Source organism: Salvelinus namaycush, chromosome 3 (genome assembly GCF_016432855.1).
Source record: "Salvelinus namaycush isolate Seneca chromosome 3, SaNama_1.0, whole genome shotgun sequence".
Taxonomy (NCBI): domain Eukaryota; kingdom Metazoa; phylum Chordata; class Actinopteri; order Salmoniformes; family Salmonidae; genus Salvelinus; species Salvelinus namaycush.
The window spans coordinates 19,459,565-19,486,078 of record NC_052309.1 but is presented as its reverse complement, the minus strand read 5'-3'; the positions used below and the strand labels follow the sequence as shown (position 1 = coordinate 19,486,078).

The following is a 26,514-nucleotide window of genomic DNA, read 5'->3' as shown; positions in this document are numbered from 1 at the left end:
CCAGGGGACATTTCTCCAAAAAGTACGATCTTTGTCCCCATGTGCAGTTGCAAACTGTAATCTGTCTTTTTTATGTCGGTTTTGGAGCAGTGGCTTCTTCCTTGCTGAGCGGCCTTTCAGGTTATGTCGATATAGGACTCGTTTTACTGTGGATATAGATACTTCTGTACCTGTTTCCTCCAGCATCTTCACAAGATCCATTGCTGTTGTTCTGGGATTGATTTGCACTTTTCGCACCAAAGTACTTTCATCTCTAGGAGATAGAACGCGTCTCCTTCCTGATTGGTATAATGGCTGTGTGGTCCCATGGTGTTTATACTTGCGTACTATTGTTTGTACAGATGAACATGGTACCTTCAGGTGTTTGGAAATTGTTCCCAAGGATGAAAAAGACTTGTGGAGGTCTACATTTTTTTTTCTGAGGTCTTGGCTGAATTCTTTTGATTTTCCCATGATGTCAAGGCACTGAGTTTGAAGGTAGGACTTTGAAATGCATCCACATGTACACCTCCAATTGACTGAAGTGATGTCAATTAGCCTATCAGAAGCTTCTAAAGTCATGACATAATCTTCTGGAATTTTCAAAGCTGTTTAACCTCTTTGGGCTGCAGGGGCAGTATTGAGTAGCCTGGATAAAAGGTGCCCATTTCAAATGGCCTCGTACTCAATTCTTGCTCGTACAATATGCATATTATTATTACTATTGGATAGAAAACACTCTCTAGTTTCTAAAACCGTTTGAATTATATCTGTGAGTAAAACAGAACTCATTTTGCAGCAAACTTCCTGACAGGAAGTGGAAAATCTGAAATCGATGCTCTGTTCTAGGGCCTGCCTATAAATGTCCTTGATATTTATTAGAATACATGCACTTCATACGTCTTCCACTAGATGTCGACAGGCAGTGAGAGAAGAAATTGAGTGTATAACTTGATCTGGGGTCGAATAAAAGCTCTTTGTATGACGTGTCACCAGTTTCCTGTTTTCTGGAGAGCGCGAGAAGGGACCTGGTATTGCCTTCTGATAAGCTGTCGTTATAGACGACTAATATCTCCGGCTTTGATTTTATTTGATACATGTGACAATATCATCGTAAAGTATGTTTTTTCAATATAGTTTTATTAGATTATTGAAATTTCTTCTGGACGTTAGGCGTGTTGCTTTGTCTGCGTATGTTCAGGAAGGAGAGCTTCGCACCACTTTGCTAGCTTTCCGTGCTAATTGACTGGAGAAGAGGACATTCTAAATCCAAACAACGATTGTTCTGGACAAAGGACCCCTTGTACAACATTCTGATGGAAGATCGTCAAAAGTAGGACCCATTTTATGATGCTATTTCATATATCTGTCGAACATGTTGTACTAGTAGTTTGCGCCCAGATTTTGGGCACTCTCTCGCTATAACTAAGCTGGATGTCGTAATGAAGTTATTTTTAGAATTCTAACACAGCGATTGCATTAAGAACTAGTGTATCTATCATTTCCTATACAACATGTATTTTTTAGTAACGTTTATGTATAGTTATTTGGTCAGAATATGTGTGTCAGAAAAATATCTGCACATTCTGGGAAAAAGATGCTACGTTAGCACAATGTATAACCACTGATTTCAGCTCTAAATATGCACATTTTCGAACAAAACATAAGTGTATGTATAACCTGATGTTATAGGACTGTCATCTGATGAAGCTTATCAAGGTTAGTCAAAAATTATATATCTTTTGCTGGTTTGTTACGATCGCTAACATTTGCTGCTGGTAAATGGCTTGTGTTTCTGGCTATTGTGGTAAGCTAATATAATGCTATATTGTGTTTTCGCTGTAAAACACTTAAGAAATCGGAAATATTGGCTGGAATCACAAGATGCCTGTCTTTCATTTGCTGTACACCATGTATTTTTCAGAAATGTTTTATGATGAGTATTTAGGTATTTGACATTGGTGTCTGTAATTACTCTGGCTGCTTCGGTGCTATTTCTGACGGTAGCTGTGATGGTAGCTGCAATGTAAAACTGATTTATAGCTCAAATATGCACATTTTTCGAACAAAACATAGATTTATTGAATAACATGTTATAAGACTGTCATCTGATGAAGTTGTTTGTTGGTTATTTTGGTTGGTTCTTGGTTAGTTTGGTTGGTTTTGTGCATGCTACCTGTGCTGTGAAAAATGTCTGTCCTTTTTTGTATTTGGTGGTGAGCTAACATAAATATACGTGGTGTTTTCGCTGTAAAACATTTTAAAAATCGGACATGTTGGCTGGATTCACAAGATGTTTATCTTTCATATGCTGTATTGGACTTGTTAATGTGTGAAAGTTAAATATTTCTAAAAAATATATTTTGAATTTCGCGCCCTGCACTTGAAGTGGCTGTTGTCATATTGTGCCCGGCTTCGGGCTTGCAGCCCAAAGAAGTTAAAGGCAGTCAACTTAGTGTATGTAAACTTCTGACCCACTGGAATTGTGATACAGTGAATTAATCTGTCTGTAAACAATTGCTGGAAAAAATACTTGTGTCATGCACAAAGTAGATGTCCTAACCGACTTGCCAAAACTGTAGTTTGTTAACAAGAAATTTGTGGAGTGGTTGAAAAACAAGTTAATGACTAAACCTAAGTGTAGGTAAACTTCCGACATCAAATGTATATATATATATATATATTTAAATGACAGTATATAATACAATATAGGTGAGGGCATTGGAAATGCTTTTGGCTGTTAATCTGCTTCAGTTTTGTAGGTGGCACTGTGTGCACTCTTTTTGAAGGATGGGTCCCAATGTCTCAAAGGCCCTAGGATCCAGGTGGACAGGGGTGGTCTGCCAGTCACTGGATCGACAAGCTAACTTGGGATGGGGGGGGGGGGGGGGGGGGGGTTAGCGTGTGGAACAGTGGAGAACAACTGGAGGTTTTCTCAGTAGCAGTGAAAATATAATGGTTTTGCTACTGTACATGGACACTCAATCATTATGGAAATATTAATGGTAAGTTTACAAACATATTTTATGATAAATAGTATTGAAACATGTATCTAATTTTGGTAAATGGTGAAATTAGTATAGCCAATTATAATTGTAATGGCTAAGCAGATAATAAGAAAAGACGATCAGTATATACCTGGCTAAAAGAGAAGGGGGGAGGGGGAATATACTTCTCCCATGGGCAAAGAAAGTCAAACAGGTAATGATATTAATTAACAATAATTTTGATCCGAATGTGTAAACTGTCCAAAAACAGATCCTCAAGGTAGATGGATTGTTAATGGACCATAAACAGATTTTGTTCATTAATTTATATGGTCCAAATAATCACGATCCACACTTCTTTGAAAATATATACAGTATACAATCATTTATCAAGCCTACAAGCAATACAATACTTTATTATTATGGTGGGAGATTATAATACGGTTTTAAATACCTCAATGGATCGTAAAGGAAATCACATTCCAAACTATCACCCTCATGCACTTAAGGATTTGTTTAATATTAATAGTTTACTATTTTTAAGGATATTAATTGTTAAGACATTTCTTTAGTGCCAATGCTGTGCTTCTGAGAAAGGATGGTCCATCTCTTCCATGTTCACTCCCCGCAGCTGGTCTAGGTATGCAGTCAAGTTCATGAGATAGAGATAAACTTGAGGAAGAGAGAGACCTGTATTGTTTCCAATCATCTTTGCCTCTGAGTAACCTGGTCACACGGCATAAGACAAAGAGCCTCTGAGATTGACCACAGTTCTTCAGTCCATCCTGTTCTTTTACTATCTTCCAAGGGCACAGCTGTGGGGAGAAATAAATGAATGGAGGCTAGCTTGGTAGAGAAAGGAGTAACGGAACTGCCGTTCTTGCTTTTTGTGCGCTATGACCTCACACACCAGATACACCTGGCCGCAAGAAGAAAACAAGGTAGCTTATGATGCCCTGATCTGCGGAGAGGGGTGGAACCAACTATGACTAAGCAGTTTTGAGGTTTCTATATCAACCCCTTGCGTTTCTGTATTATTCGAGCACTCAATCGATTCACCCTATATATGTGTGTGTTGGTCCCTTGTTAACAATAATTAAATAAAGTGTTTGATTGCTTGAAGAATTATCCAAGTCTCTCCTGATTCTTTATAACTTCCACGACAGTATTCATATCCCGAAAGAAATGATCTGAAAATGAATATAAAGTTAGCTAAAGTAGATAAGATCGGGCATCCGAGTGGCGCAGCGGTCTAAGGCATTGCATCGCAGTGCTAGCTCCGTCACTACAGATCTTGGTTCGATCCCAGGCTGTGTCGCAGCAGGCCGCGACGGGGAGACTCATGAGGCGGCGCACAATTAGCCCAGCGTCATCCGAGTTAGGGGAGGGTTTGGCCAGCTGGGTTGTCCTTGTCCCATCGTGCTCTAGCGACTCCTGTGGCGGGCCCAGTACACACTGACACTGTCGCCAGGTGTACAGTGTTTTCTCAGACACATTGGTGTGGCTGGCTTCCGGGTTAAGCGAGCATTGTTTCAAGAAGCAGTGTGGCTTGGTGGGGTCGTGTTTCGGAGGACGCCTCTCCCGAGTCCATATGGGAATTGTAGGGATGGGACAAGACTGTAACTACCAATTGGACATCATGAAATTGTGGAGAAAAAGGTGTAAAAAATGAAATAAATTGAAAAGTAGATAAGATCTTGCTCCTATGGAAAGGAAATACCTGTCTATTTGAAGGGGAAAAAAATCACCCTGATTAACTCTTTAGTCATATCGCAGTTTACCTATTTACTTATGGCCCTACACCTATTGACTTGTTTAAAAAAAATATTCATTCTTATTTGGAATGGCAAGGCAAACAAAATTAAATAGGGCTTTCATATAACGGACATGAACTCAGAGGGAAGAAATGATTAAATATGAAAGCATTAGACCTCTAACTAAAGGCTTCAGTCATACAAAAGCTATACTTAAATCCAAACTGGTTGTCTAGCAGATTAGTAGGAATGGCTCACCACGTGTTCAAGAATGGCCTTTTTTCCCTTTATTCATATTACATCCTCTCACTTTCAGCTATTTGAAAATGAAATCTCCAAAATATTTTTTTTAACAAGTCATAGAAAATTGGTGGCAATTTCAATTTATTCCACCAGAAATGACAGAACAAATATTATGGTTAAACTCAAATACACTAATTGATAGAAAAAAAACATGTTTATAAACGGTATAATCTTTGTCAATTATATGATAAATAGGACTGGTGGAGTTGTCACACACGCAGCTGACAAAAATATATGTGGAAATGTCTGCCCAGAATTACCGCAAAAATGTAAGAGGCAAGTGGAAGGGGAAGCAAGTAAACTTGTCTGTCAGCCCTGCATTACATACCAAAATTGGTTAAAGAAAATTGTGATAAGTAAAAAAGTATACTAGTTTAATTTAAGGACAAAAAAATGGTTGGGAAGAGATTTTTTATGTACCGATTCCATGGCACATGATTTATGAAATGCAATTTTTTTTTAAATCTAGGGTCATATTGTGTAAGTGTTTTTCCACTTAAATTATTATACAAAAGTATTGCACCCAGTAGAATGTTATATACAACCATCCTAACTTTTGCTACGAAGATACAGAATCATTAGATAATTTGTTTTGGTACACTCCATATGTAGCTTGTTTTTTGTCGCAGGTTCAGGAGTTAACTCTGCAAATAGCACTGCTGTGTCCTAGTCAATCCATCAATAATATAAACATAATCTTTGCAAAAAAAAAATGTAAATTTACAATCTGTAGAAACTATGAGAATAGAAAGTTTCAGAACTTTTGTGAAACATCACAGCACAGTTTAAAAATATTTGGCAACTGGATGGTGTTCAGAGATAGATGGGAGGGTTGAGGGGAGCTGAAGGGTGCGAACAAAAATAACAAGATAACTAATGTAAAATATACTGTGTCCGTAAAATGTATATAGGTTCAGAACTTTTGTGAAACATCACATCACAGTTGAAAAATATATGGCAAATATCAATCAAAACTGAATTGTCTTCAGAAATAGATGGGAAGGGTTGAGGATAGCTAAAGGATGGGACTAAAAACAAACAAAATATAACTAATGTAAAATATACTGTGTCCGTAAAATATATATAGTATGTATAAACTGGAAGTAGAAGCCTAAGTGTTGTTGTCGATTAGTTTTCTCCAATTAGGGGAGGGTTTGTAGGGTTAGGGTAAAATAATAAAGTAAAATGTATTATAAAAAATAAAAAAACTATATATATTGAGTACCTGTCAAAAGTTTGGACACACCTACTCATTCAAGTTTTTTTTTTACATTGTAGAATAAAAGTGAAGACATCAAACTGTGAAATAACACATGAAATCATGTAGTAACCAACAAAGTGTTAAACAATTTTAAATATATTTTAGATTCTTCAAAATAGCCTTGATGACAGCTTTGTACACTCTTGGCATTCTCTCATCCAGCTTCATCTGTAATGCTTTTCCCGGCAGCCTTGAAGGAGTTCCCACATATGTTGAACACTTGGTGGCTGCTTTTCCTTCACTCTGCGATTCAACTCATCCCGAACCATCTCAATTAGGTTGAGGTCGGGGGATTGTGGATGCCAGGTCATCTGATGTAGCACTCCATCACTCTACTTCTTTGTCAAATAGTCCTTACACAGCCTGGAGGTGTGTTGGGTCATTGTCCTGTTGAAAAACAGCATATCACTGCAAAATGCTTTGGTAGCCATGCTGGTTAAGTGTGCCTTGAATTCTAAATAAATCACTGATAGTGTCATCAGCAAAGCACCCCCACACCTTCTCCTCCATGCTTCACCGTGGGAACGACACATGCGGAGATCATCCATTCACCTACTCTTCATCTCACAAATACACGGCAGTCATTTGGACTAATCAGACCAAAGGACAGATTTCCACCGGTCTAATGTCCATTGCTCATGTTTCTTGGCCCAAGCAAGTCTCTTCTTCTTGTTGGTGTCCTTTAGTAGTGGTTTATTTGCAGCAATTCGACCATGAAGGCCTGATTCACGCATTCTCCTCTTAACAGTTGATGTTGAGATGAATTTGTTACTTGAACTCTATGAAGCATTTATTTGGGCTGAAATTTCTGAGTCTGGTAAATCTAGTGAACTTATCCTCTGCAGCAGAGGTAACTCTGGGTCTTCCTTTCCTGTGGCGGTCCTCATGAGAGACAGTTTAATCATAGTGCTTGGTGGTTTTTGCAACTGCACTTGAAGAAACCATAAAAGTTCTTGAAATTTTCCAGATTGAATGACCTTCATGTCTTAAAGTAATGGACTGTCGTTTCTCTTTGCTTATTTGAGCTGATCTTGCCATAATATCGAGTTGGTGTTTTACCAAATAGGTATATCTTTGTGTATACCACCCCTACCTTGTCACAACACAACTGATTGGCTCAAAGGCATTAAAAGTTATTTTGTGGAATTTCTTTCCAAGGCACACCTGTTAATTGAAATTCATTCCAGGTGACTACTTCGTGAAGCTGGTTGAGGAGAATGCCAAGAGTGTTCAAAGCTGTCATCAAGGCAAAGATCTCCAAAATAGCTGGCACGTCACCGATTTACACAAACCACTGCCTCCATGATCCAGAATCTGTTGGATGCCGGATTGGGGCGGTACTGTTTTTGGACAGTTTACACATTCGGATCAAAATTATTGTTAATTAATATCATTACCCGTTTGACTTTCTTTGCCCATGGGAGAAGTATATTCCCACTCCCCCCTTCTCTTTTAGCCAGGTATATACTGATCGTCTTTTCTTATTATCTGCTTAGCCATTACAATTATAATTGGCTGTACTTATTTCAACATTTACCAAAATTAGATACATGTTTCAATACTATTTATCATAAAATATGTTTGTAAACATACCATTAACAATTCCATAATGATTGAGTGTCCATGGACAGTAGCTATACCATTATATTTTCACTGCTACTGAGAAAACCTCCAATTGTTCTCCACTGTTTCACCCGCTAACCCCCCCCCCCCCCCCATCCCAAGTTAGCTTGTCGATCCAGTGACCGGCAGACCACCCCTGTCCACCTGGATCCTAGGGCCTTTGAGAGATTGGGACCCATCCTTCACAAAGAGCGCACACAGTGCCACCTACAAAACTGAAGCAGATTAACAGCCAAAAGCATTTCCAATGCCCTCACCTATATTGTATTATATATACACTGCTCAAAAAAATAAAGGGAACACTTAAACAACACAATGTAACTCCAAGTCAATCACACTTCTGTGAAATCAAACTGTCCACTTAGGAAGCAACACTGATTGACAATAACTTTCACATGCTGTTGTGCAAATGGAATAGACAAAAGGTGGAAATTATAGGCAATTAGCAAGACACCCCCAATAAAGGAGTGGTTCTGCAGGTGGTGACCACAGACCACTTCTCAGTTCCTATGCTTCCTGGCTGATGTTTTGGTCACTTTTGAATGCTGGCGGTGCTTTCACTCTAGTGGTAGCATGAGATGGAGTCTACAACCCAGCAGCAGGACCGCTACCTCCGCCTTTGTGCAAGGAGGAGCACTGCCAGAGCCCTGCAAAATGACCTCCAGCAGGCCACAAATGTGCATGTGTATATATATATATATATATATATACAGTTGAAGTCGGAAGTTTACAAACACTTAGGTTGGAGTCATTAAAACTTGTTTTTCAACCACTCCACAAATTTCTTGTTAACAAACTACAGTTTTGGCAAGTCGGTTAGGACATCTACTTTGTGCATGACACAAGTAATTTTTTCAACAATTGTTTACAGAGATTATTTCCCTTATAATTGTCACGCCCTGACCTTAGATATCCTTTTTATGTCTCTATTTTGTTTTGGTTAGGGTGTGATTTGGGTGGGCATTCTATGTTCTGTATTTCTAGGTTTTGTATTTCTTTGTTTCTGGCCGAGTGTGGTTCCCAATCAGAGGCAGCTGTCTATGTTGTCTCTGATTGGGGATCATACTTAGGCTGCCCTTTTCCCTCTTTCTGTGTGGGATCTTGTTCTTTGTTTGTGTGCAGGGAGTTTGCACATCGAAGCTGTTTGGTCGTTGTATTCGTTATTGTTTTGTCCTGTTTTAATTTCACTTCGTGATTAAATTATGTGGAACTCTAAGAGCGCTTCGCCTTGGTCTCTTCCTTCCGACGACACCCATTACAATAATTCACTGTATCACAATTCCAGTGGGTCAGAAGATTACATACACTAAATTGACTGCCTTTAAACAGCTTGGATAATTCCAGAAGATTATGTCATGGCTTTAGAAGCTTCTGATAGTCTAATTGACAACATTTGAGTCAATTGGAGGTGTACCTGTGGATGTATTTCAAGGCCTACCTTCAAACTCAGTGCCTCTTTGCTTGACATCATGGGAAAATCAAAAGAAACCAGCCAAGACCTCAGAAAAAAATTGTAGACGTCTACAAGTCTGTTTCATCCTTGGGAGCAATTTCCAAACACCTGAAGGTACCATGTTCATCTGTACAAACAATAGTACGCAAGTATAAACACCATGGGACCACACAGCCATCATACCAATCAGGAAGGAGACGCGTTCTCTCCCCTAGAGATGAATGTACGTTGGTGCGAAAAGTGCAAATCAATCCTGAAACAACAGCATTGGACCTTGTGAAGATGCTAGAGGAAACAGGTACAAAAGTATCTATATCCACAGTAAAACAAGTCCTATATCGACATAACCTGAAAGGCCGCTCAGCAAGGAAGAAGCCACTGCTCCAAAACCGCCATAAAAAAGCCAGACTACGGTTTGCAACTGCACATGGGGACAAAGATTGTACTTTTTGGTCTGGTCTGATGAAACAAAAATAGAACTGTTTGGCCATAATGACCATCGTTATGTTTGGAGGAAAAAGGGGGATGCTTGCAAGATGAAGAACACCATCCCAACCGTGACGCACGGGGGTGGCAGCATCATGTTGTGGGGGTGCTTTGCTGCAGGAGGGACTGGTGCACTTCATGAAGTCATGCGGAAGGAAAATGATGTAGATATATTGAAGCAACATCTCAAGACATCAGTCAGGAAGTTTAAGCTTGGTCGCAAATGGGTCTTCCAAATGGACAATGACCCCAAGCATACTTCCAAAGTTGTGGCAAAATGTCTTAAGGACAACAAAGGTATTGAGTGGCCATCACAAAGCCCTGACCTCAATCCTACAGAAAATGTGTGGGCAGACCTGAAAAAGCATGTGTGTGCAAGGAGGCCTACAAACCTGACTCAGTTACACCAGCTCTGTCATGAGGAATTGGCCAAAATTCACCCAACTTATTGTGGGAAGCTTGTGGAAGGTTACCCGAAACGTTTGACCCAAGTTAAACAATTTAAAGGCCATGCTACCAAATACTAATTGAGTGTATGTAAACTTCTGACCCACTGGGAATGTGATGAAAGAAATTTAAGCTGAAATAAATCAATCTCTTCTATTATTCTGATATTTCACATTCTTAAAATAAAGTGGTGATCCTGACTGACCTAAGACAGGGAATTTTTACGAGGATTAAATGTCAGGAATTGTGAAAAACTGTGTTTAAATGTATTTGACTAAGGTGTATGTAAACTTCTGACTTCAACTGTTTATATATATATATATATATATATATATATAGATATATATATATAGAGAGAGAGAGAGAGTGCGTTCGGAAAGTATTCAGACCCCTTTACTTTTTTCAAATGTGTTAAGTTACGGCTTTATCCTCATCAATCTACACATAATACCCCATAATGACAAAGCAAAAACATTTTTAATTTTTTTTTTTTTTACATCTTTGCAAATGAATACAAATAACTTATAAAATACCAGTCAAAAGTTTGGACACCTATTAATTGCAGGGTTTTTCTTTATTTTTACTATTTTATACATTGTAGAATAATAGTGAAGACATTAAAACTATGAAATAACACATATGGAATCACGTAGTAATCAAAAGTGTTAAACAAATCAAAATATATTTTAAATTTGAGATTCTTTAAAGTAGCCACCCTTTGCCTTGATGACAACTTTGCACACAATTGAACCGTTCCGTGATCTGTAATGAATGATTTGTATGAATGAGATATATGAACCCTGTCAACATGTTCCATAGCTTTCTGCCAACAGTTAAACAGCATAATGAGGCCTTCAGTCATGTATCAATAGAGGGTGACAATCATCTCCAGGGATAATAATGAGCTTTATCACACAATGACACACAGAAAGGCACAATTCTATCAGCAGAACAATAGCAGACACTATGTTGTGGCTCAGTGGAAATCTCCAAAGGGGACTGGCTGCTTCATATAATACTTATCAAATCTCAGGTGACATTTCATATGGCTGCAGATCAGAGACAATCGGTCCCAGGGAGATTTCCTGCAGTTTCTGATAATCATTTTGTTGAGAGAGCAAAAAATCCTGTGGTGCACCATCTCAGTCTTCGCTGGGAGTGCTTTGTTTACACTGACATGAATAAAAGAAGGCGAGGCGAAAGATAAAATCTGATTTCTAAATCGGTAGGCATGGCAAGATAATGTTGGCTTACATGGAAACGTTTGCCTATAGCAAATACAAAAAACACTGAGTTCAACAAATGAGTAAATTGAGAGCTGCATAATATTGACTGTGCAATGTAAAAACTAGGAAGCAAATACGGTTTATTTTCTACTTCCTAGGTATGAATAAAAAAATGATCAGCCTTGCTAAATTGCACTAGAATCGATAAACAATATTTGCGTGATATTTGTCATGCCTTCCATTGCCCACAACGGACCCTTCTCTAAATGAAAGTCCATACTGGGCCGGTGAACCTACATATTTTCCCGGATCCATCTGTATAATCTTTGCAGTTTTGACCATATGTTGATTGATACATACACTTTGTTACTACAATTTCATTATACTGTATATGCAATTTTTTCTCTGTCAATTATGATAGATTTGCATTCATCTTGTATGCACTGCACTGCACTGTATACTATTGCAGTACAGGCCCTACAATTTGCATTATAATAAACTATCAGTTGCCTGCTCGCTGTATTCCATTTATGAACAAGAATGCGTAGGCTTTGTACAGGCTGTACTGTAACTGCTCTACTCTATTGTGTTGATCATATTGAGTATTGGATTTTATAGTCCTCTTACTATTGCCTAACAATGGGTAGTCTTCAGCAGACTGGAGCTGCTGTATTAGCATGGGCATGGTGGATCTGAGAAGATTAAGACAGACAGCTCCACAGCATATCACGGTGGCCCTGCTGCTCTCTCCCTTATCAGGCTTCAGCCCAATACACAGAACAACAGGGCTGAAAGAACAACAGCTAAGGAAGCCAAGCAATTAATTGCCTTCTCTGCCTGGCATCCCATTTCAACACTCAAGCAAAGAAAGTCTATTAGAGAAGCAGGACGATGATTAAAGCTCAACAATAATCACATATGAAATATACCTTTTATCCTGCCTTTAGTTAAATAGCACTAGACTGTAACAATACTATTGAAATGCAATACAAGTTGTAATACAGCCCTAGGCAATCTATGGGATTTAAATGTTGTATTAGTAGCTCGAATATTAGGCTAGTCACACGGGAATAATATATATATATATATATATCATGTACAAAGACCCTTTCCATGGCAAAAGCTTCCTGTGCTTATACAACAAGGAAGGAGAAGGGAGAATGAGAGCAAGTTAGAGGAGAGAGGGAGGCTAAAAGCAAAATAGAGAGTAAGAGCAGAAGCAGGAGCGAGAGAGTAAAAGCAAGAGAGAAGTGGAAAGAAAGGAGTATATGTAGGACAGGTGGATATAAGAGTCGGGGAGGGATGAAAGAAAGAAAGATTATAAGGGTGATGGAGGAGGTTGAGAGGGATGAGGCTGGCAGTTTGAGGAGAGGAGATGGTTCATTTGTCACTGTCAGATTGGTTTGCTTCTCCTTCATAAAAGCGAGGACAGGCCCTGCCCCACAACCCCCCCCCCACACTCCATCCAACCATCCTCCCGTCCATCCATCCACCTCCCTTCCACCCTACACTTGCCCCTCATTCCAGAACTGAAGACGAGGATCCACCCTGAGCTACAGTTCATTTTGCACACACAGTATTCTTTCTGCTTGCATGGACACAGTATTGTAACGACACTCAGTACAGTATATAGGCATATATCCAGAATGGAAAGTCCTAGTATGTTTAGCCTCGTTCCACGTAAAAAAAATACTTTACCGCTAAGCAATGCTATTGAAATATAATTTAGAACACAAATATAAAAACGTAATTGACAGAATTATCATATTGGAGTCTGTTTGTTAAGTGTTTGATAATAAAGTACGTCCATATAATCTCATTAATTCCTACAAAGCCTGAACGCCCTAATGAAAAAAAGACGGAGGTTGGAGAGGATAAATGGACGTTTTGCTTTAGTGAAGCAGTAGCTAATATGCTGGAAAAACAACAGTTACGTTTGCCCAGTGCACCCATGGCCCCCCTTCCCTCCTCCCTGTATGTATCCCTGGTCCAGGAGCAGAGTGGATGCTGACATAGCACTCCTGATGCATCGCAGGCAGAATTGGACAAACTCATTTATTGGCTGAGAGTCGCCTGCGACCACCTCCATGTAATGAATGGTGTAGTCTACGTCCTCAGTGAAAACCTCTCTGTCGAAGCAGAAAAAAACCTATTTGGCATGGCATATGTGGCAACCAGACTTAAGAGCTGGAGGCTGCAGGTTCAATCCTCAGATGGGGACACCACTGTGTATCCTTGAACGACGGTAATTAACCTGAATTGTCTGTGGTGTGCACTCAACTGTGTAATATGTAAAACCCAGAGATATATTATTCAGCTATGCTGGATAATGATGTCTCCTGAGCAATTAAACAACTAGGGTAATATTTTTATTATGATTTATAGTATGTGTATTATTAGAGGTTATGTGTTTGTGTTGGGTCCTCTACAGTGGTCTCCTCCAGCCAAGAGCTGGTCCAACAGTGGGAGAGTGGGAGAGCTGGTCCTACGGTGAGAGAGCGGAAGAGGAAGAGTATTTTACCACCAATAGACAGAGACACTGAGGCAAATTACCCATCTCATGCCTCTCTCTCCCATTCAATCCTATCTCCTTATCGCCTCACATACTACAGTATTTATCCAATTTTCTTGCTTGATTTAAAGCACTTTAATTGGATTTCATCATCCAGACAAGTGTTTTTAAACAGATAATTAACACTGGTGCTTCGTCCATCTCTCTCTCACACACACACAAACCCACTCATCTCTGATCTTCTCCCTCTCCATTTGCCCTGTGTGGAGATAACAGTGTAAAACCACCATGAAAATAATATCTCTCAGTAGGCCTAAAGCACAAATATCTGAGTAGGTAATGGTTTGGTAATGTCAATAGAGTGAAAGGAGCTCCATTTGGTAGAGAGAAGAAATGCATTAATAACATAAAAAAAGTACTTCATACTGTATTAAAAGGATTTCCAAACATGATATTGAGATGAAACCATAACATTGAGAAATGTTAAAGACTTCAGGCACTAGCTATCCATCATACCTACAGTAAATCAGTATTCCCCAATATAATCATGATTCTGCTGCATACCAATTAAGCAACGGACAGATATCTTCAAAAGGTTAATCAAGACTGAGTTGGAGCACCCTGATAACACCTGCATGCCCTACAGGCCCTAGCCTGAGGAATATTAGCCTACACCTTTAATTAAAATACATGAGCTGATCATTACTTTTCACCGTAGACTAAACAAATACATTCAGAGCCACACTCATGCATTGTAAGCCGAAAGAGATTGAAGCACATTAACATGTCTCAGAGAAGCATGCACAATAAACTGTCCTTTTGACTAAGAAACACAATTAAAAGCTTGGTCGCATAGGCCATTAAAACTGAGCATGGAAGGTTTTGTCTTCATCTATTCGAAGGCTTCTTTTCATCTGTCATGCTGGAACATATTGAGTTCAACAAAGTTGTATGACTCTGATACAGGCAGGCCTAGCCATCAGAACAATTCGCATTGTCATAGATGCTAAGTTCTTCCCTATCATCCCATTTTCAAAGATTTATGCAATTAAGTCATGTTCTTCAGGGCCAACATGAAACAGCAGAGAACATCTTTTTGCAGCAACCCAAGAGCCAGCAGGGTTCAATATTTATGAAATGTTTTAGTATCTTTGGTCCCTAGTGGGGCAAAGACACAGAAAGAAATAATGATCACTTCTCATGTCAGCCAGCATTGGTCAGCAAGGGAAATGAAATTATGCAATTACTTATTGAAGAGTGGTTTTTTTCAGGGCTTTTGGGTGATTTTGAAAAGTGGATCATTATCCACAGCCATGCACCAGGAAACAATCATTTACGGCCAAGTCAGGGAATCAGCTATTTTGGATTTAGAAATTCCCAATCGCTGTCTTAAACACGTCTGCCTTTCAAAGATTTGGGTCAAACTCATCAAACGTAATTAGCATTGCACTAATCACTCGAGAGGCAGTGTGCAGAGCCCTCACAGCTGCATACAGTGTTCCCCCAGAAATGAGTACAGAGAGGAGGTGCTAGAGGAGTTGCTAGTGAAGGTGCTGTATGTTGGAGTGCAGTTTAGTGGGGTAAACTTCAAGACAAACACACAATACACTATTTCTGATGCATTCTGTTCTGCTTTTAAGTCAGAGTATATTACATTATTCATGACATTCATCTTTAATGTTGGGCATATTTTTCTTGGTTACATGACGTTTTACTACGGGCACCTTATATAACCGAAGTTGCTGCCAAGCCCAGACCTCATGAAAGCAAATCAGCCTTAATGAAGAATATGTAATCAACTTCAGAGATAAAAACACTGTAAACACATGAGAAAACTAATCAGTCATGTGCATAACGGTTACCAATAAAATCTACATCACAACAATTACTGCCAACAATCCATGTCCTGGCAAACTTATTGAAACACTGTATAAATGTATATTATCATATTAATAAAGATGTATTAAAATGAGCCTCATGTAATCAGATACCACAGCATAACGAATAAAAATCCATTTGGGTGTAAAGATTTCCAGTGAAATATAACCTTATGCTGACTTGGGTATTATGCAAAATATGACATTTAAATCTACAATTAAATAAATAAGCTTGATTGAATCTGTGTAACTGGGCACCTCTGTGGCTGAGTGGCCTTCAAGGTGTATGTGTGACTGTATACTTTCCTAATGGGTCTTAATGGATTTTATGGTGCTCTATACAGGACCTCTAATGGGGTTACATGTCGGACGGGTCTGTTGTTCTCCTCCCCACTTGTCTGTCTCTGTCTGGGTTCCTAATATGACCTGTAGACAAATACACACCCTTCCCTCTTCCTTCATTTTTTCACCTCTCACTCATTCACCCCTCATCTCATCCCATACCCCCCTCTCTCTATATCTCTCCCTCTCCATCACTCTCTCTGTGTACAAGGGATAGAACACCTCTGCAATGTTAAACATTCTGGAGGTTCTGTATGTTTCCATTGGTATGCACCATCCTGATGCTTGGTTAGACAGTCTAGTCTGGGTTTTTATCTTTTTCAATTCCCTCACTGCAGAGATGGGAGCGCGTTCACTGACTAAGTAAAGACGATAGCTATCTGGTCTTATGAAAACAGTTCTCTTGAAAATTAGCTTAGTTACACAATACACAGATTTCATACTGCTCCAAGTTACAGACGAGAGGAGAATGAACAATATTCAGAGTTAGAAAAAGTGAGGAATAGAGAGAAGAAAGAGTGCAAGAGAAAGAGAGGAAGATATAGGGAGATGGGGAAGAGAGAGGAGTCTAGAAGTTAAACCAGCAGGAGAGAAAATACCGTGGCACATTATTGTGGGACGCTTTGGCGTTAAGCTGCTTATTGATAAAAGCACTAATCCGCCTGGCAGAAGGTAAGGAGGCTGGGATGTGTGGTGATAAAATATCTGAGCTAAAGGCAATGCCATCAGGGACCTGAGCCTTCACAGAGTTTTACCTAAAGGAGCTTCTCTTTGTATTTTTACATAAAAGTGGGAATCTGACCATGGGCAGCCCACAGAAAGCATCTGTCTGCAGAGAAATGAGAATGGAACATAGGTAACCAAAGGCTTAGCTTTACATTAGTTTCAGATAGATGCTGGGAGAGTGTCACTTTCTAATATTATTCCGAATGCATCAACAAGCAAGTCAGCATTGCCAGGTAATTTGATCAAATTGACATGGAGAAAAGGGAGTCATGTTATAAGGGAGCACATTGGGCTTGAAGATCATTATCATCGTCATTTTTCCTGTGTACAGGTGCCACATATTAGTTACCATGACAACCTGTCTGTACATTTGCTCTGGCTAGGCTGTGGGTTTGAATGTGCCCTGGAGCCTCACTTGGTCATCAAAGGAAAGTTAGTTGTAAATTGCCCACTTCAACACAGCGGCAGTGCAGAGTGCACTGTCATTTCACTTTACATTCTCACCATTCACACCCAATATAGGGTCTCCGAGACCAACCATCCCCGGCAAGTCAATCTCTGTGGTCATCCACATTTGCCAATCCCTTAATGCAAGGCCAGGCCAGCCAATCTCAGATGGCAAGCCTCGACTATTCTGTCTAAGAATGCTATGTCAATTAAATCAATCCCTGTGTCCCGGTTCGAAGACCCTCAATTTCATTTGAGTCAGTGTGCTAATTGAAGTCGTTTGCTTCTCTGCTTTCTTCCTTGTCCTCACTGTGTTGACTCGATCACCCCAGTGGGAGGCTTGCTGTTGCTCCAGGTGTATTAGAATTACTCATTACCTGGTGAATTTCCCTCACTGGGATATCTCTCTCCAGTATCTACTAACAAAATATTTGCTGACAATTGATCGGTCTTTCCCCTCAAGGTAAATTAGGGTCTTGGTCTGCTATGAAATACTTCCTCCTAATTCTACATTGTTTCCTGCTACAGAGGATGTTGGTGGGAAATGTCTGGTAGTGTTTTGAATCAGATAGTAGAAGATGTCTCTGCACTGTGTGTGTCTTTGTCTGATAAGGGTGCTATCCAGATGGATGGATCGAGAGAGAGGGTGGGGGGTGGAAACAGAGAGAGAGAGAGCAGAAGAGAGAGAAAGTCTGCATCATGGATGGCATGGATTTGCTCTGAACTGAGGGTTTATGTGGTCTCAGAAAGAGAGAAAGTGAGAAACAGAGTATTAGGCGTGACGGCATTGTAAAACATCTGAGGAGATGGAGAGGAGATTCTGCTTCTGGCCTCGCCCCTTGAAATGCATCTATGCACCTCTCAGATAGTGAACTCAAACTGGGGTAATCCTAGCTCACAGGGATGCCTAGAGTTCACCCAGTGCATGGCCAGTTTAATAATAAAGTAGGGGTAATTAAGGCTAGCCCTGAATCCTCTGAGAATCCTTCAGGTTGGCTGGAGATGGAGTTAGCTAGCTGCCCACTGCAGTGCTGAGATGAAGGCGGAGCCCCACAGGGGGACAACATTTAGCTATCTCTGACTAATAAGGCATTTTAATTGCGTGGATTTAATTTAAGTACAGATTTACGGCTTCACAAGCGCTCCTCACGCCCACTTACAAATGAACTGGGAAGGCCTTTCCCTTGATCTTTCTCTGTGTGCTAATATCTCTCACACTGGTTATTTCTCTCCTAAGGAGGAGGGACACATCATTAAAATGCTATTTGAAAAAAAAAAAGGTGTCAGATCTTTGGCCCAACCGGGCTAATTATCAACACTCTGGGCTCAATGTGAGCTAGTGGTCTCCCCGTTAACCACCACGTAATTTCACACATTCGGAACGAGGGAGAGCGTGTTGGGAAAACCCATAGATACATATCCCTCAACCCAACCGTAAGTTCCCACCTCGCCGTAACATCTCACTCACTCAAATAGGCTACACTCACACAGCTCTGTCCAGGCTTCAGATCATGTCACTGGAAAATGAAGTGGTTGTTTACTCTTAGATATCATCCTCCATGTCAAACATGCTTGCCCTACATCCAGTTATAGGAGTTAAAGAGAGAAGAGGTGAAACCACCAGAGATATAAATATGTGCTGACAGAGAATGGCAGCACCAGTGTGTTTACATTCAACACTGCCAAAATCTTTGAGAGGCTCAGACACCTGAGCACATCTCCACTGAAAATGTGAGTCATTGTTGAGAGCAGCCTGGTTGACTAGAGTAAGCTTTCCACTCCACATCTGTCACTCCGCTAGGCAGCGACTTTATTATTTATTTGGGTAAATCTGTTCTTCCTGATGTAAATGGGGATGCCATACATGGAGGTAACATCTGCTAAGGTATGTCACATGAGTTTTAACATCTGTCCGTGTTTTTGCGCCACCTGTCAATCAAATCACACACATCTCAAAACACTATACACAGTCATGCAGAGAAACACAAACACAGAGATGGAGAGGCTAGCGTGATGCACAGGTGCACACAACACAGTAGCAGTAGCGTGTAGCTGGAATAGACATTTATATCCTCAGATATACCCAAAACCTACCTCGACACAGACATACTCACATAGACCCAAACAAACAACCCACTGCTGGGCTACATTCCATTGTCACTTTGCTCACAAATGCTGTCCATCACTGACACAGTGGTGACAGTGGGTGGCTGTTCTCTCTTCTAACTCTCTTCGCCCACAGGGGCTTGCAATCGGCCAAACTGTCAGACAACATCTGCTGAAACTACCAACCAGCCACTAGCCAACCAGTGGTAACTGACTGGGCTAGAGTGTCACACACATATAAAGAGCCCAGTCACCCATTTCCCCTTAACAATAGGATCAATTCTTGAACATACTGTACCACGCAGGTTAAGCTAATAGACTTGCAGAGACGCACACAATCAGTACATACAGTATGCACAAGGACAGACATACTGTCCCTAATTTCTTTTTGCAATTTAATCCTCTCTGAGCCAATTAATATTTATGTTTCCATGGCAATGGTAGAAGGGTCAGAGCCTAGCCAGGCGGAGTGGAGTGCAGTGTGAAGATAAGAACATGTGACCTGTATGGTCTGCAGGACACGAGGTCAGGCAGAAGTGGAAGTAAGTCACTCAGACATGGACCTCGCCCTCTTCCTCACCTCTGTTCACCAGCTAGCTTAATGAACCCGGGGGAAGAGGGGAGAGAAGAGGCAGGAGAGGCAGACTCCTCTCCACCTCCCTAAAAGAGACCAAAAGCTATTTCTTGTGCCCTTTCTCCCTGAAAGTGAATGTACATTATCCTAATTGCTAAAGCCTTTTTGAAGTACTGATTGTGTGTGTAAATCAAGCGGTAAAAAGCAGGCAGCCAAGAGCATTCTGAAACTACTGCTTGATAATTTTTCTGGTGGAATTTCCAAGCTTAAGACCCCCATCAATAGCCTTAAATATCACAGCCGTTCAACTAGCAACACACCACCTCCTACCACTGTCAGAGACAATAATAAATAAACTGACTCTTACCTGTTTGCTGTTGTACTTTGGCTGGCTGGCCTTGTAGCTATAATCCGAGTACTGGTCTGAACCTGTTGAGTTGTCATCTCCTCCAATCCCTACGAAGGTGTTAGTGGCAGGGAGGTCCTGGACCACGTGATGCTTCTGGGAGGCCGAGGGCGACTGGGCCTGCAGCTGGATGGAGGGCAGGGGAGAGTTGGACCGGTAGTGTCTGCCCAGGTCAGGGCTACCTGGGGGATATGTCAGGGGCAGGTGGATCCTGGGGCTGTTGTTGACCCCATCCAGGTTGAACTTGAGACTCTTCTGGAGGCTGACCTCTTCCTCCTCTCCCAAGGGCTTAGGGGACTTGGAGGGCTTTCCTTTCCTGCCCTTCTTGCCTTTGCCGTTCTTGGGCCCCTGCTTGGGGGTGTAAAGGTCCTTGGTCTCCTTCTTGCCAGCCTGGTAGCCACTCTTCTTCTCCCTCTGAATGCGGTGGCGGATAAACACCACCACCACAATCACCATGACAACGCCTGCCACTCCAGCCAGGCTGCCGTACAGGATGTTACTGCGCTGGGCGGCCAGGCCGTAGTCAGGGTCACCAGCGATGTCTGTCTCCAGAGGCGTGTAGAGACTGTGTCCCACCAGCGCCTCCACCAGGCTGACGTTAGAGATGGTCTCATTGACGAAGATGTGCACCAGGGCAGTAGTGTGGCGTGCAGGCTTGCCTCTGTCACTCACCCTAACCACCAGGCGATGGAGCCCACCATGTTTCTGGGTAAGCTCCTTGGCCAGGGTGATCTCCCCAGTAGTGGAGGAGATGCTGAAGAGTTCATAAGGGTTTCCTCCAGTGATGCTGAAGAACAGCTCTGCATTGGGCCCAGTGTCCAGGTCTTCAGCTTCCACTAGCTCCACACGGCTGTCTGGGGAACCTAGAGGGGACAGGTGTCTGAAGGATGAGTTGGAGGGCTTGGTGACCACAGGATCATTGTCGTTTTCATCCAGGACATTGATGGTAACGCCTACATAGGAGGACCTGGGAGGCTCTCCCCCATCCACGGCCTTCAGACGGAAGCTGAAACTGCTCTCCTTTTCCCGGTCAAAGGAGATGCTGGACAGGATGGTTCCTGTTCCGTTCTGAACCACAAACCTTCCTCCGTCTGGCTCCACAGAGAGCTGCACTCTTGCGTTCTCTCCCTGATCTATGTCCAGCACCGTCACCATACCAACAGCGCTGAGTGGGGGCATGTTCTCCAGAACAGAGAAACTGTAGCCACTCAGCATGAACTTAGGGTCGTTGTCATTGCGGTCCAGGACATTGACCACGACCGTGGCTGTTCCTCTGTGACTGGGGGAGCCTTTATCGGCCGCGGTGACCCTGAACTCATAATGTGCTCTATGTTCTCTGTCCAGAGGGCTTTGTGCCCTCACCTCCCCTGAGTCAGGGTCAATCTCAAACAGGCCTCTAGTAGATGTGTCTGCTACGATGCTATAGACAAGCTCTGCATTAGTGCCACTGTCAGGGTCTGTGGCAACCACGTCCACAACCTTGTCCCCTGGCTGGTTCTCCTCTGCAAAATTAACCTCGAATAGGGTCAGGGAAAACACTGGAGAGTTGTCATTAACATCAGTCACCTGCACCTTTAATGAGTTAGTACTGGAGAGTGCTGGATTGCCAGAATCAACAGCCACAATCTCCACACGGTATTCCCTTACCTTCTCATAGTCCAGTGGGGTGGTGGTCTGCAGGAAATATTTTCTTTTGTTGTCAGTGGACGAGTCACTGGCTGGGCGCAGCTGGAAAGGCACGTCCCCTGCCACCACACAGGTGACCACTGCATTCTCCCCCTCGTCCCTGTCAGACACCTGGACCAAGGCCACCGCCGTGCCCACGGGCATGTCCTCTGATATGTTGGCCACACCGTCACTGTGGCTCACCAGGCCAATCCCACGGATCTCCACAGCAGGGGAATTGTCGTTCTGGTCAGTCACCTCGATGGTAACAAAGGTCTTGGAACTTTTGGGTTGGGGACCTTTGTCTCTGGCCACTACGTAAAATGTCAAATCGCTGATTTCTTCCCGATCCAAAGGCCCTTTGACATAGATGATGCCAGTGGAGTGATCAATGCGCAGGAGTTTTGGCACTGGATCTAATGCCTGGTGTAGCGTATATTCTATCTCTCCATTGGGGCCCATGTCAGAGTCATTGGCTTTCACCTGCAATCAGAGACAAGGGATTATGTAAAACGTTGAAATAAGGGTAAGAATTCAGGGATTATGTTAGCAAATGGAGGTATGGGTAAGGGGTTTAGGTTTGTCATTGAAGTTAGCTTACAGCAGGTGGGAGATAAGCAAGGGCCTCTAAATGTGCATATTAAAAATATTTTGCCATAATATGAAAACACACCATCTCAGCTTCAGAGACACATGCTTGTAAAGAATGCAAATGTCAACTGAGGTTTTTTTTCAGCTCAAAAACTGTAAACCAAAACACCCACTCAGGAAGAACATTTCCTGAGTGGACTAATTGTTCAAAAAACTTTCAAGAAATTGGCTCTGCTGCTTTTGGCAACAGTTCAATAAGATGCCATTCTGAGAACTTGTAAATTCAGGCATTTCATCATGGTAAAGCTTAGAAACCCAGCACTACATGCCAGATCCTAATGAGTTGTGGATATACAAACCACTATGTCTTCTCATAGTAAGAGTTGTATAAATCTATACAGTAGCGTACACAACACACTGATCACTCTGCAAGATTTAAATGTTATACCTGCAACACAGAGTGTCCCACAGGGCTGTTTTCTGACACCTCAGCATCATACGTGGCCTTGTCAAACTTTGGCGCATTGTCGTTTGCGTCTGCAACCACCACTCTCAGCAAGGCACTACTGTAGCGCTGGGGGTTACCTCCGTCCACAGCCTTAATGTTCAGGTCGTAACTGTCCTTGAGCTCCCGATCCAGACTTCCCAGGACGATGAGTTGGGGCAGCTTCTCTCCCCTGTCCTCTGCCACTTGCAGGCCGAAGAGAGTTGCTGCATCTGGCCCCGCGGTTAGGGCGTAGTCGGCCACCCTGTTCCTCTCCGAGTCCCTGTCTGTGGCCAGGGGGATGGAGAACAGCGCCCCCATGTGGGTGTTTTCTGGGACAGAGATGGTGAGCACGGGGGAGGGGAACTGCGGAGTGTTGTCGTTGATGTCCTGGACCTCGATGCGACCCTCGATGAGCCTGGGGCTCTGGTTGTGGATCAGGTCTGTGACAGACACTTCAAACTCCAGGAAGCAGGGCTTGCCCCTGACCATGCTGCGGCAGGCTCTCAGTGTCTCCCTGTCTATGGGAATTTCTGTGGTAAAGATGTCCCCTGTCTTCCCATCTACACGCAGGTATGGAGCGCCCACCTCTAGCTTGTAAAGGTGACCAGAGTCTGGCAGGCCCTGGTCTGATGCCAGGCTGCCTATCAGCGTGCTGGGCGGCTGCTCCTCCTGGACACGGTACAGGATACCAGCCTCAGCCCAACCACAGAAATCCAACACTAGGACCCACAACAAAACCGCTCCCAAGTGCAGTTCCATGAAGTCCATCACCAGATTACTTGCCTGCAAAGAAAGAGAAAAAAAATGACTTACATTTTTTACTTGGGCTTAAGGTTTATCAGATATATTTAATGTGCTCTGAAAACAACAGTTATTCAACAGCCAAAGTTATACATGCAGTACAACATGTTGTTTTCTCCCAAGCGCACCATTGTCACTGTAAAAATGTTTGACTCTCAAATGTTTATATATAACAGAGCCTTTTCCAAAATGCCAATTTTTGCAGTTATTGAAACACAATGGTTCAGATGTTGGAGCTTTTCTCCTCGTCTTAGTGCTGTACAGGGAACATACAGAGAGCAATGAGCACTCAAGCTTATATTTTGAAATCAACAATTTAACCATTAGGGATGATAATGTCAGCAGCTCTGAATTTCAGATGATTTCCCCTCCGTAATTTTTGCCACATTAATTAAACCCATTGAAAATGTAGCTCTTTCAGCAGTTTGATACTGTTTTCAATCACTAACACAGATCTTCAGCACAGTGCTGAGGATATAAAAAATGACAAAAGCCATTATTGAAAACGTATGTAATACATATTTGATTTCCAGAGCTTACACAGAAGTGAAAGTAAGTAAAGTGAAAGAGGCCCAGTGTACATTACAGCAGCTGTACAATACAATGCAGATCCAATGCACAAGCCTTAAAGAGCTAGTAGAGTGCGATGGTTCAAGGTTAGAGAGCCTCCTAGACATCATTAAATGTGTACAGAAGCAGCTTGTGGACCCAACACCACAGAAAAGATCCAACACCGTTGAAAAAAAACACATTATGTTTCTTAACCTCGAAGACATGATGTAACGACGAGACTGAAAGCTTCAGAATCTGACTAATCGAATACTAGAGCGATACTAGAGAGGTCTGTTCCACCCAAGGCTCCAGGTGCAGCACCCAGAGTCTCCCAGAGGCAGCCACACACCATTGTTTGGCTTCATGTGGAACATGTTGCAGATTAGGCCTGGCCTACGCCTTATCACAAAATACAGCTTTACTTTAGAGCTGATGAGATATCCATCCTACTCTGCTGTTATGGCCTAATTTACACATTGTAATGTTCATGTTTTATTTCTAACCTGCTATGCCTCCTCATTAATCACTACCCGCTAGTTTAACTTCTGCTTTGATCCATATTCTCCAAGCAAAAGAATTCACTATTTTGGGGGGCTGCAAATAATTTCAGACTTTAATTATTTGCTGCGTGAGAGTTCTAGCAGTATGTATCAGAATTCTACACCTCCTTGCATGTAACATTGTTCCAAAGCAGAGCAAAGCAAATACGTGTTCAAACTAAACAGCAAAACACAAGCATGTATAGAAATCCAATTAGAAATCCAATTCTTCTGAATCCAATAAGATTGGAAGTGCAGGTTATTGATGCGCTAATTGCTTAGTTATTGATGTGTCCCTTTTTACATTTGCAGGGCAGCCTCCAATCAATGTGGATTGAATGATAGCTTGTGAGGTAAAAGCATGATTATAAAGTACAATGTAAAGCACCATTTTTGAAACCATAGACTACAACTACACACAAACTAAATATGTTGCAATCTATTGAGATGTAACATATAAATGACATCGGAGGAGATCAGAGAAGATATTACTTTTCTAGCCTGATATAGACCATGCGGTGACAATGTGGAGACAGATTTAAAGGCAAAGAGAGCTAGGTAATCTAAAGTGCATTATCATCCTGCATATCCACCCTCGCTGATAAAGACAGTCATCAAGTTCAAAAGTTATGATCCAATACAATGTCTCCTTAAAAATTGTTGTCCCCCACGATGAAATCGGGGAGGGGACTGTGGATCGGTCTCCGTTCGTCCCACCGTCCGTTTACTTTACTAAGGGGCATGATGAGAGCTGCAGTGAACTGAGCTACTACTAGAAAGATCTAAACGAGATGGCCTCTATGCCTTTTGTAGATAGACCTAATAGTAATCATAAACAAGCCTCATCCTCCTCCAAGTCAGCCATCCATTTGCAAACAATAGACCTAATATCCAGAACGACAGTACTGTATTAACTAACGTGATAATAATTCAAAAGCTTCTTGGATGACTTGTCTAAAACAGATCCAAAGAGATCCCAGATACTAGAAGCTAAAATAAATCCTAATAAATAAATACTACCCTCTAAATTAAGCTAAATCCTATAATACCCCAATAAGTGTCAGGAGTCTCCATACAGTGAATGAATGTCTCTAAGAGGTCATTTAAAGTCTCCTTAATAAAGCACCAACCACACTTCCCTTTAGATAAGAGACTCTCCAAACACTCATTACAAGTGATCACATCATCACTTACAAGGAGATAATTACAACAATAGTCTTTCAACAGTCTCTTCTCCAGATCAGGTACACAAACATTGTATTCTGTATGAGCGTGTGGACTGTAGCAACTCAGATTATAGTCACACATCCATTGTCAGGAAGTCTATGGAACCCTCAATTCCAGATTAGAGGCTATAGGCTACACCAAGT

At 41.7% G+C, this 26,514-nt stretch overlaps 1 protein-coding gene across 1 annotated transcript in view; it reads right to left on the bottom strand.

The window, feature by feature from the left end:
- Positions 1-24,020, bottom strand: part of LOC120043506 (protocadherin-1-like) — a 131,291-nt gene extending 107,271 nt beyond the window's left edge. Inside the window, exons 1-2 of the mRNA XM_038988096.1 lie at positions 23,214-24,020; positions 20,471-22,657 (exon numbers count right to left, since the gene is read on the bottom strand). Of these exons, the coding sequence (XP_038844024.1) occupies positions 20,471-22,657; positions 23,214-24,020 (2,994 nt within the window). The remainder of the gene's footprint in view (positions 1-20,470; positions 22,658-23,213) is intronic.
- Between the last annotated feature and the right edge of the window lie 2,494 nt (positions 24,021-26,514).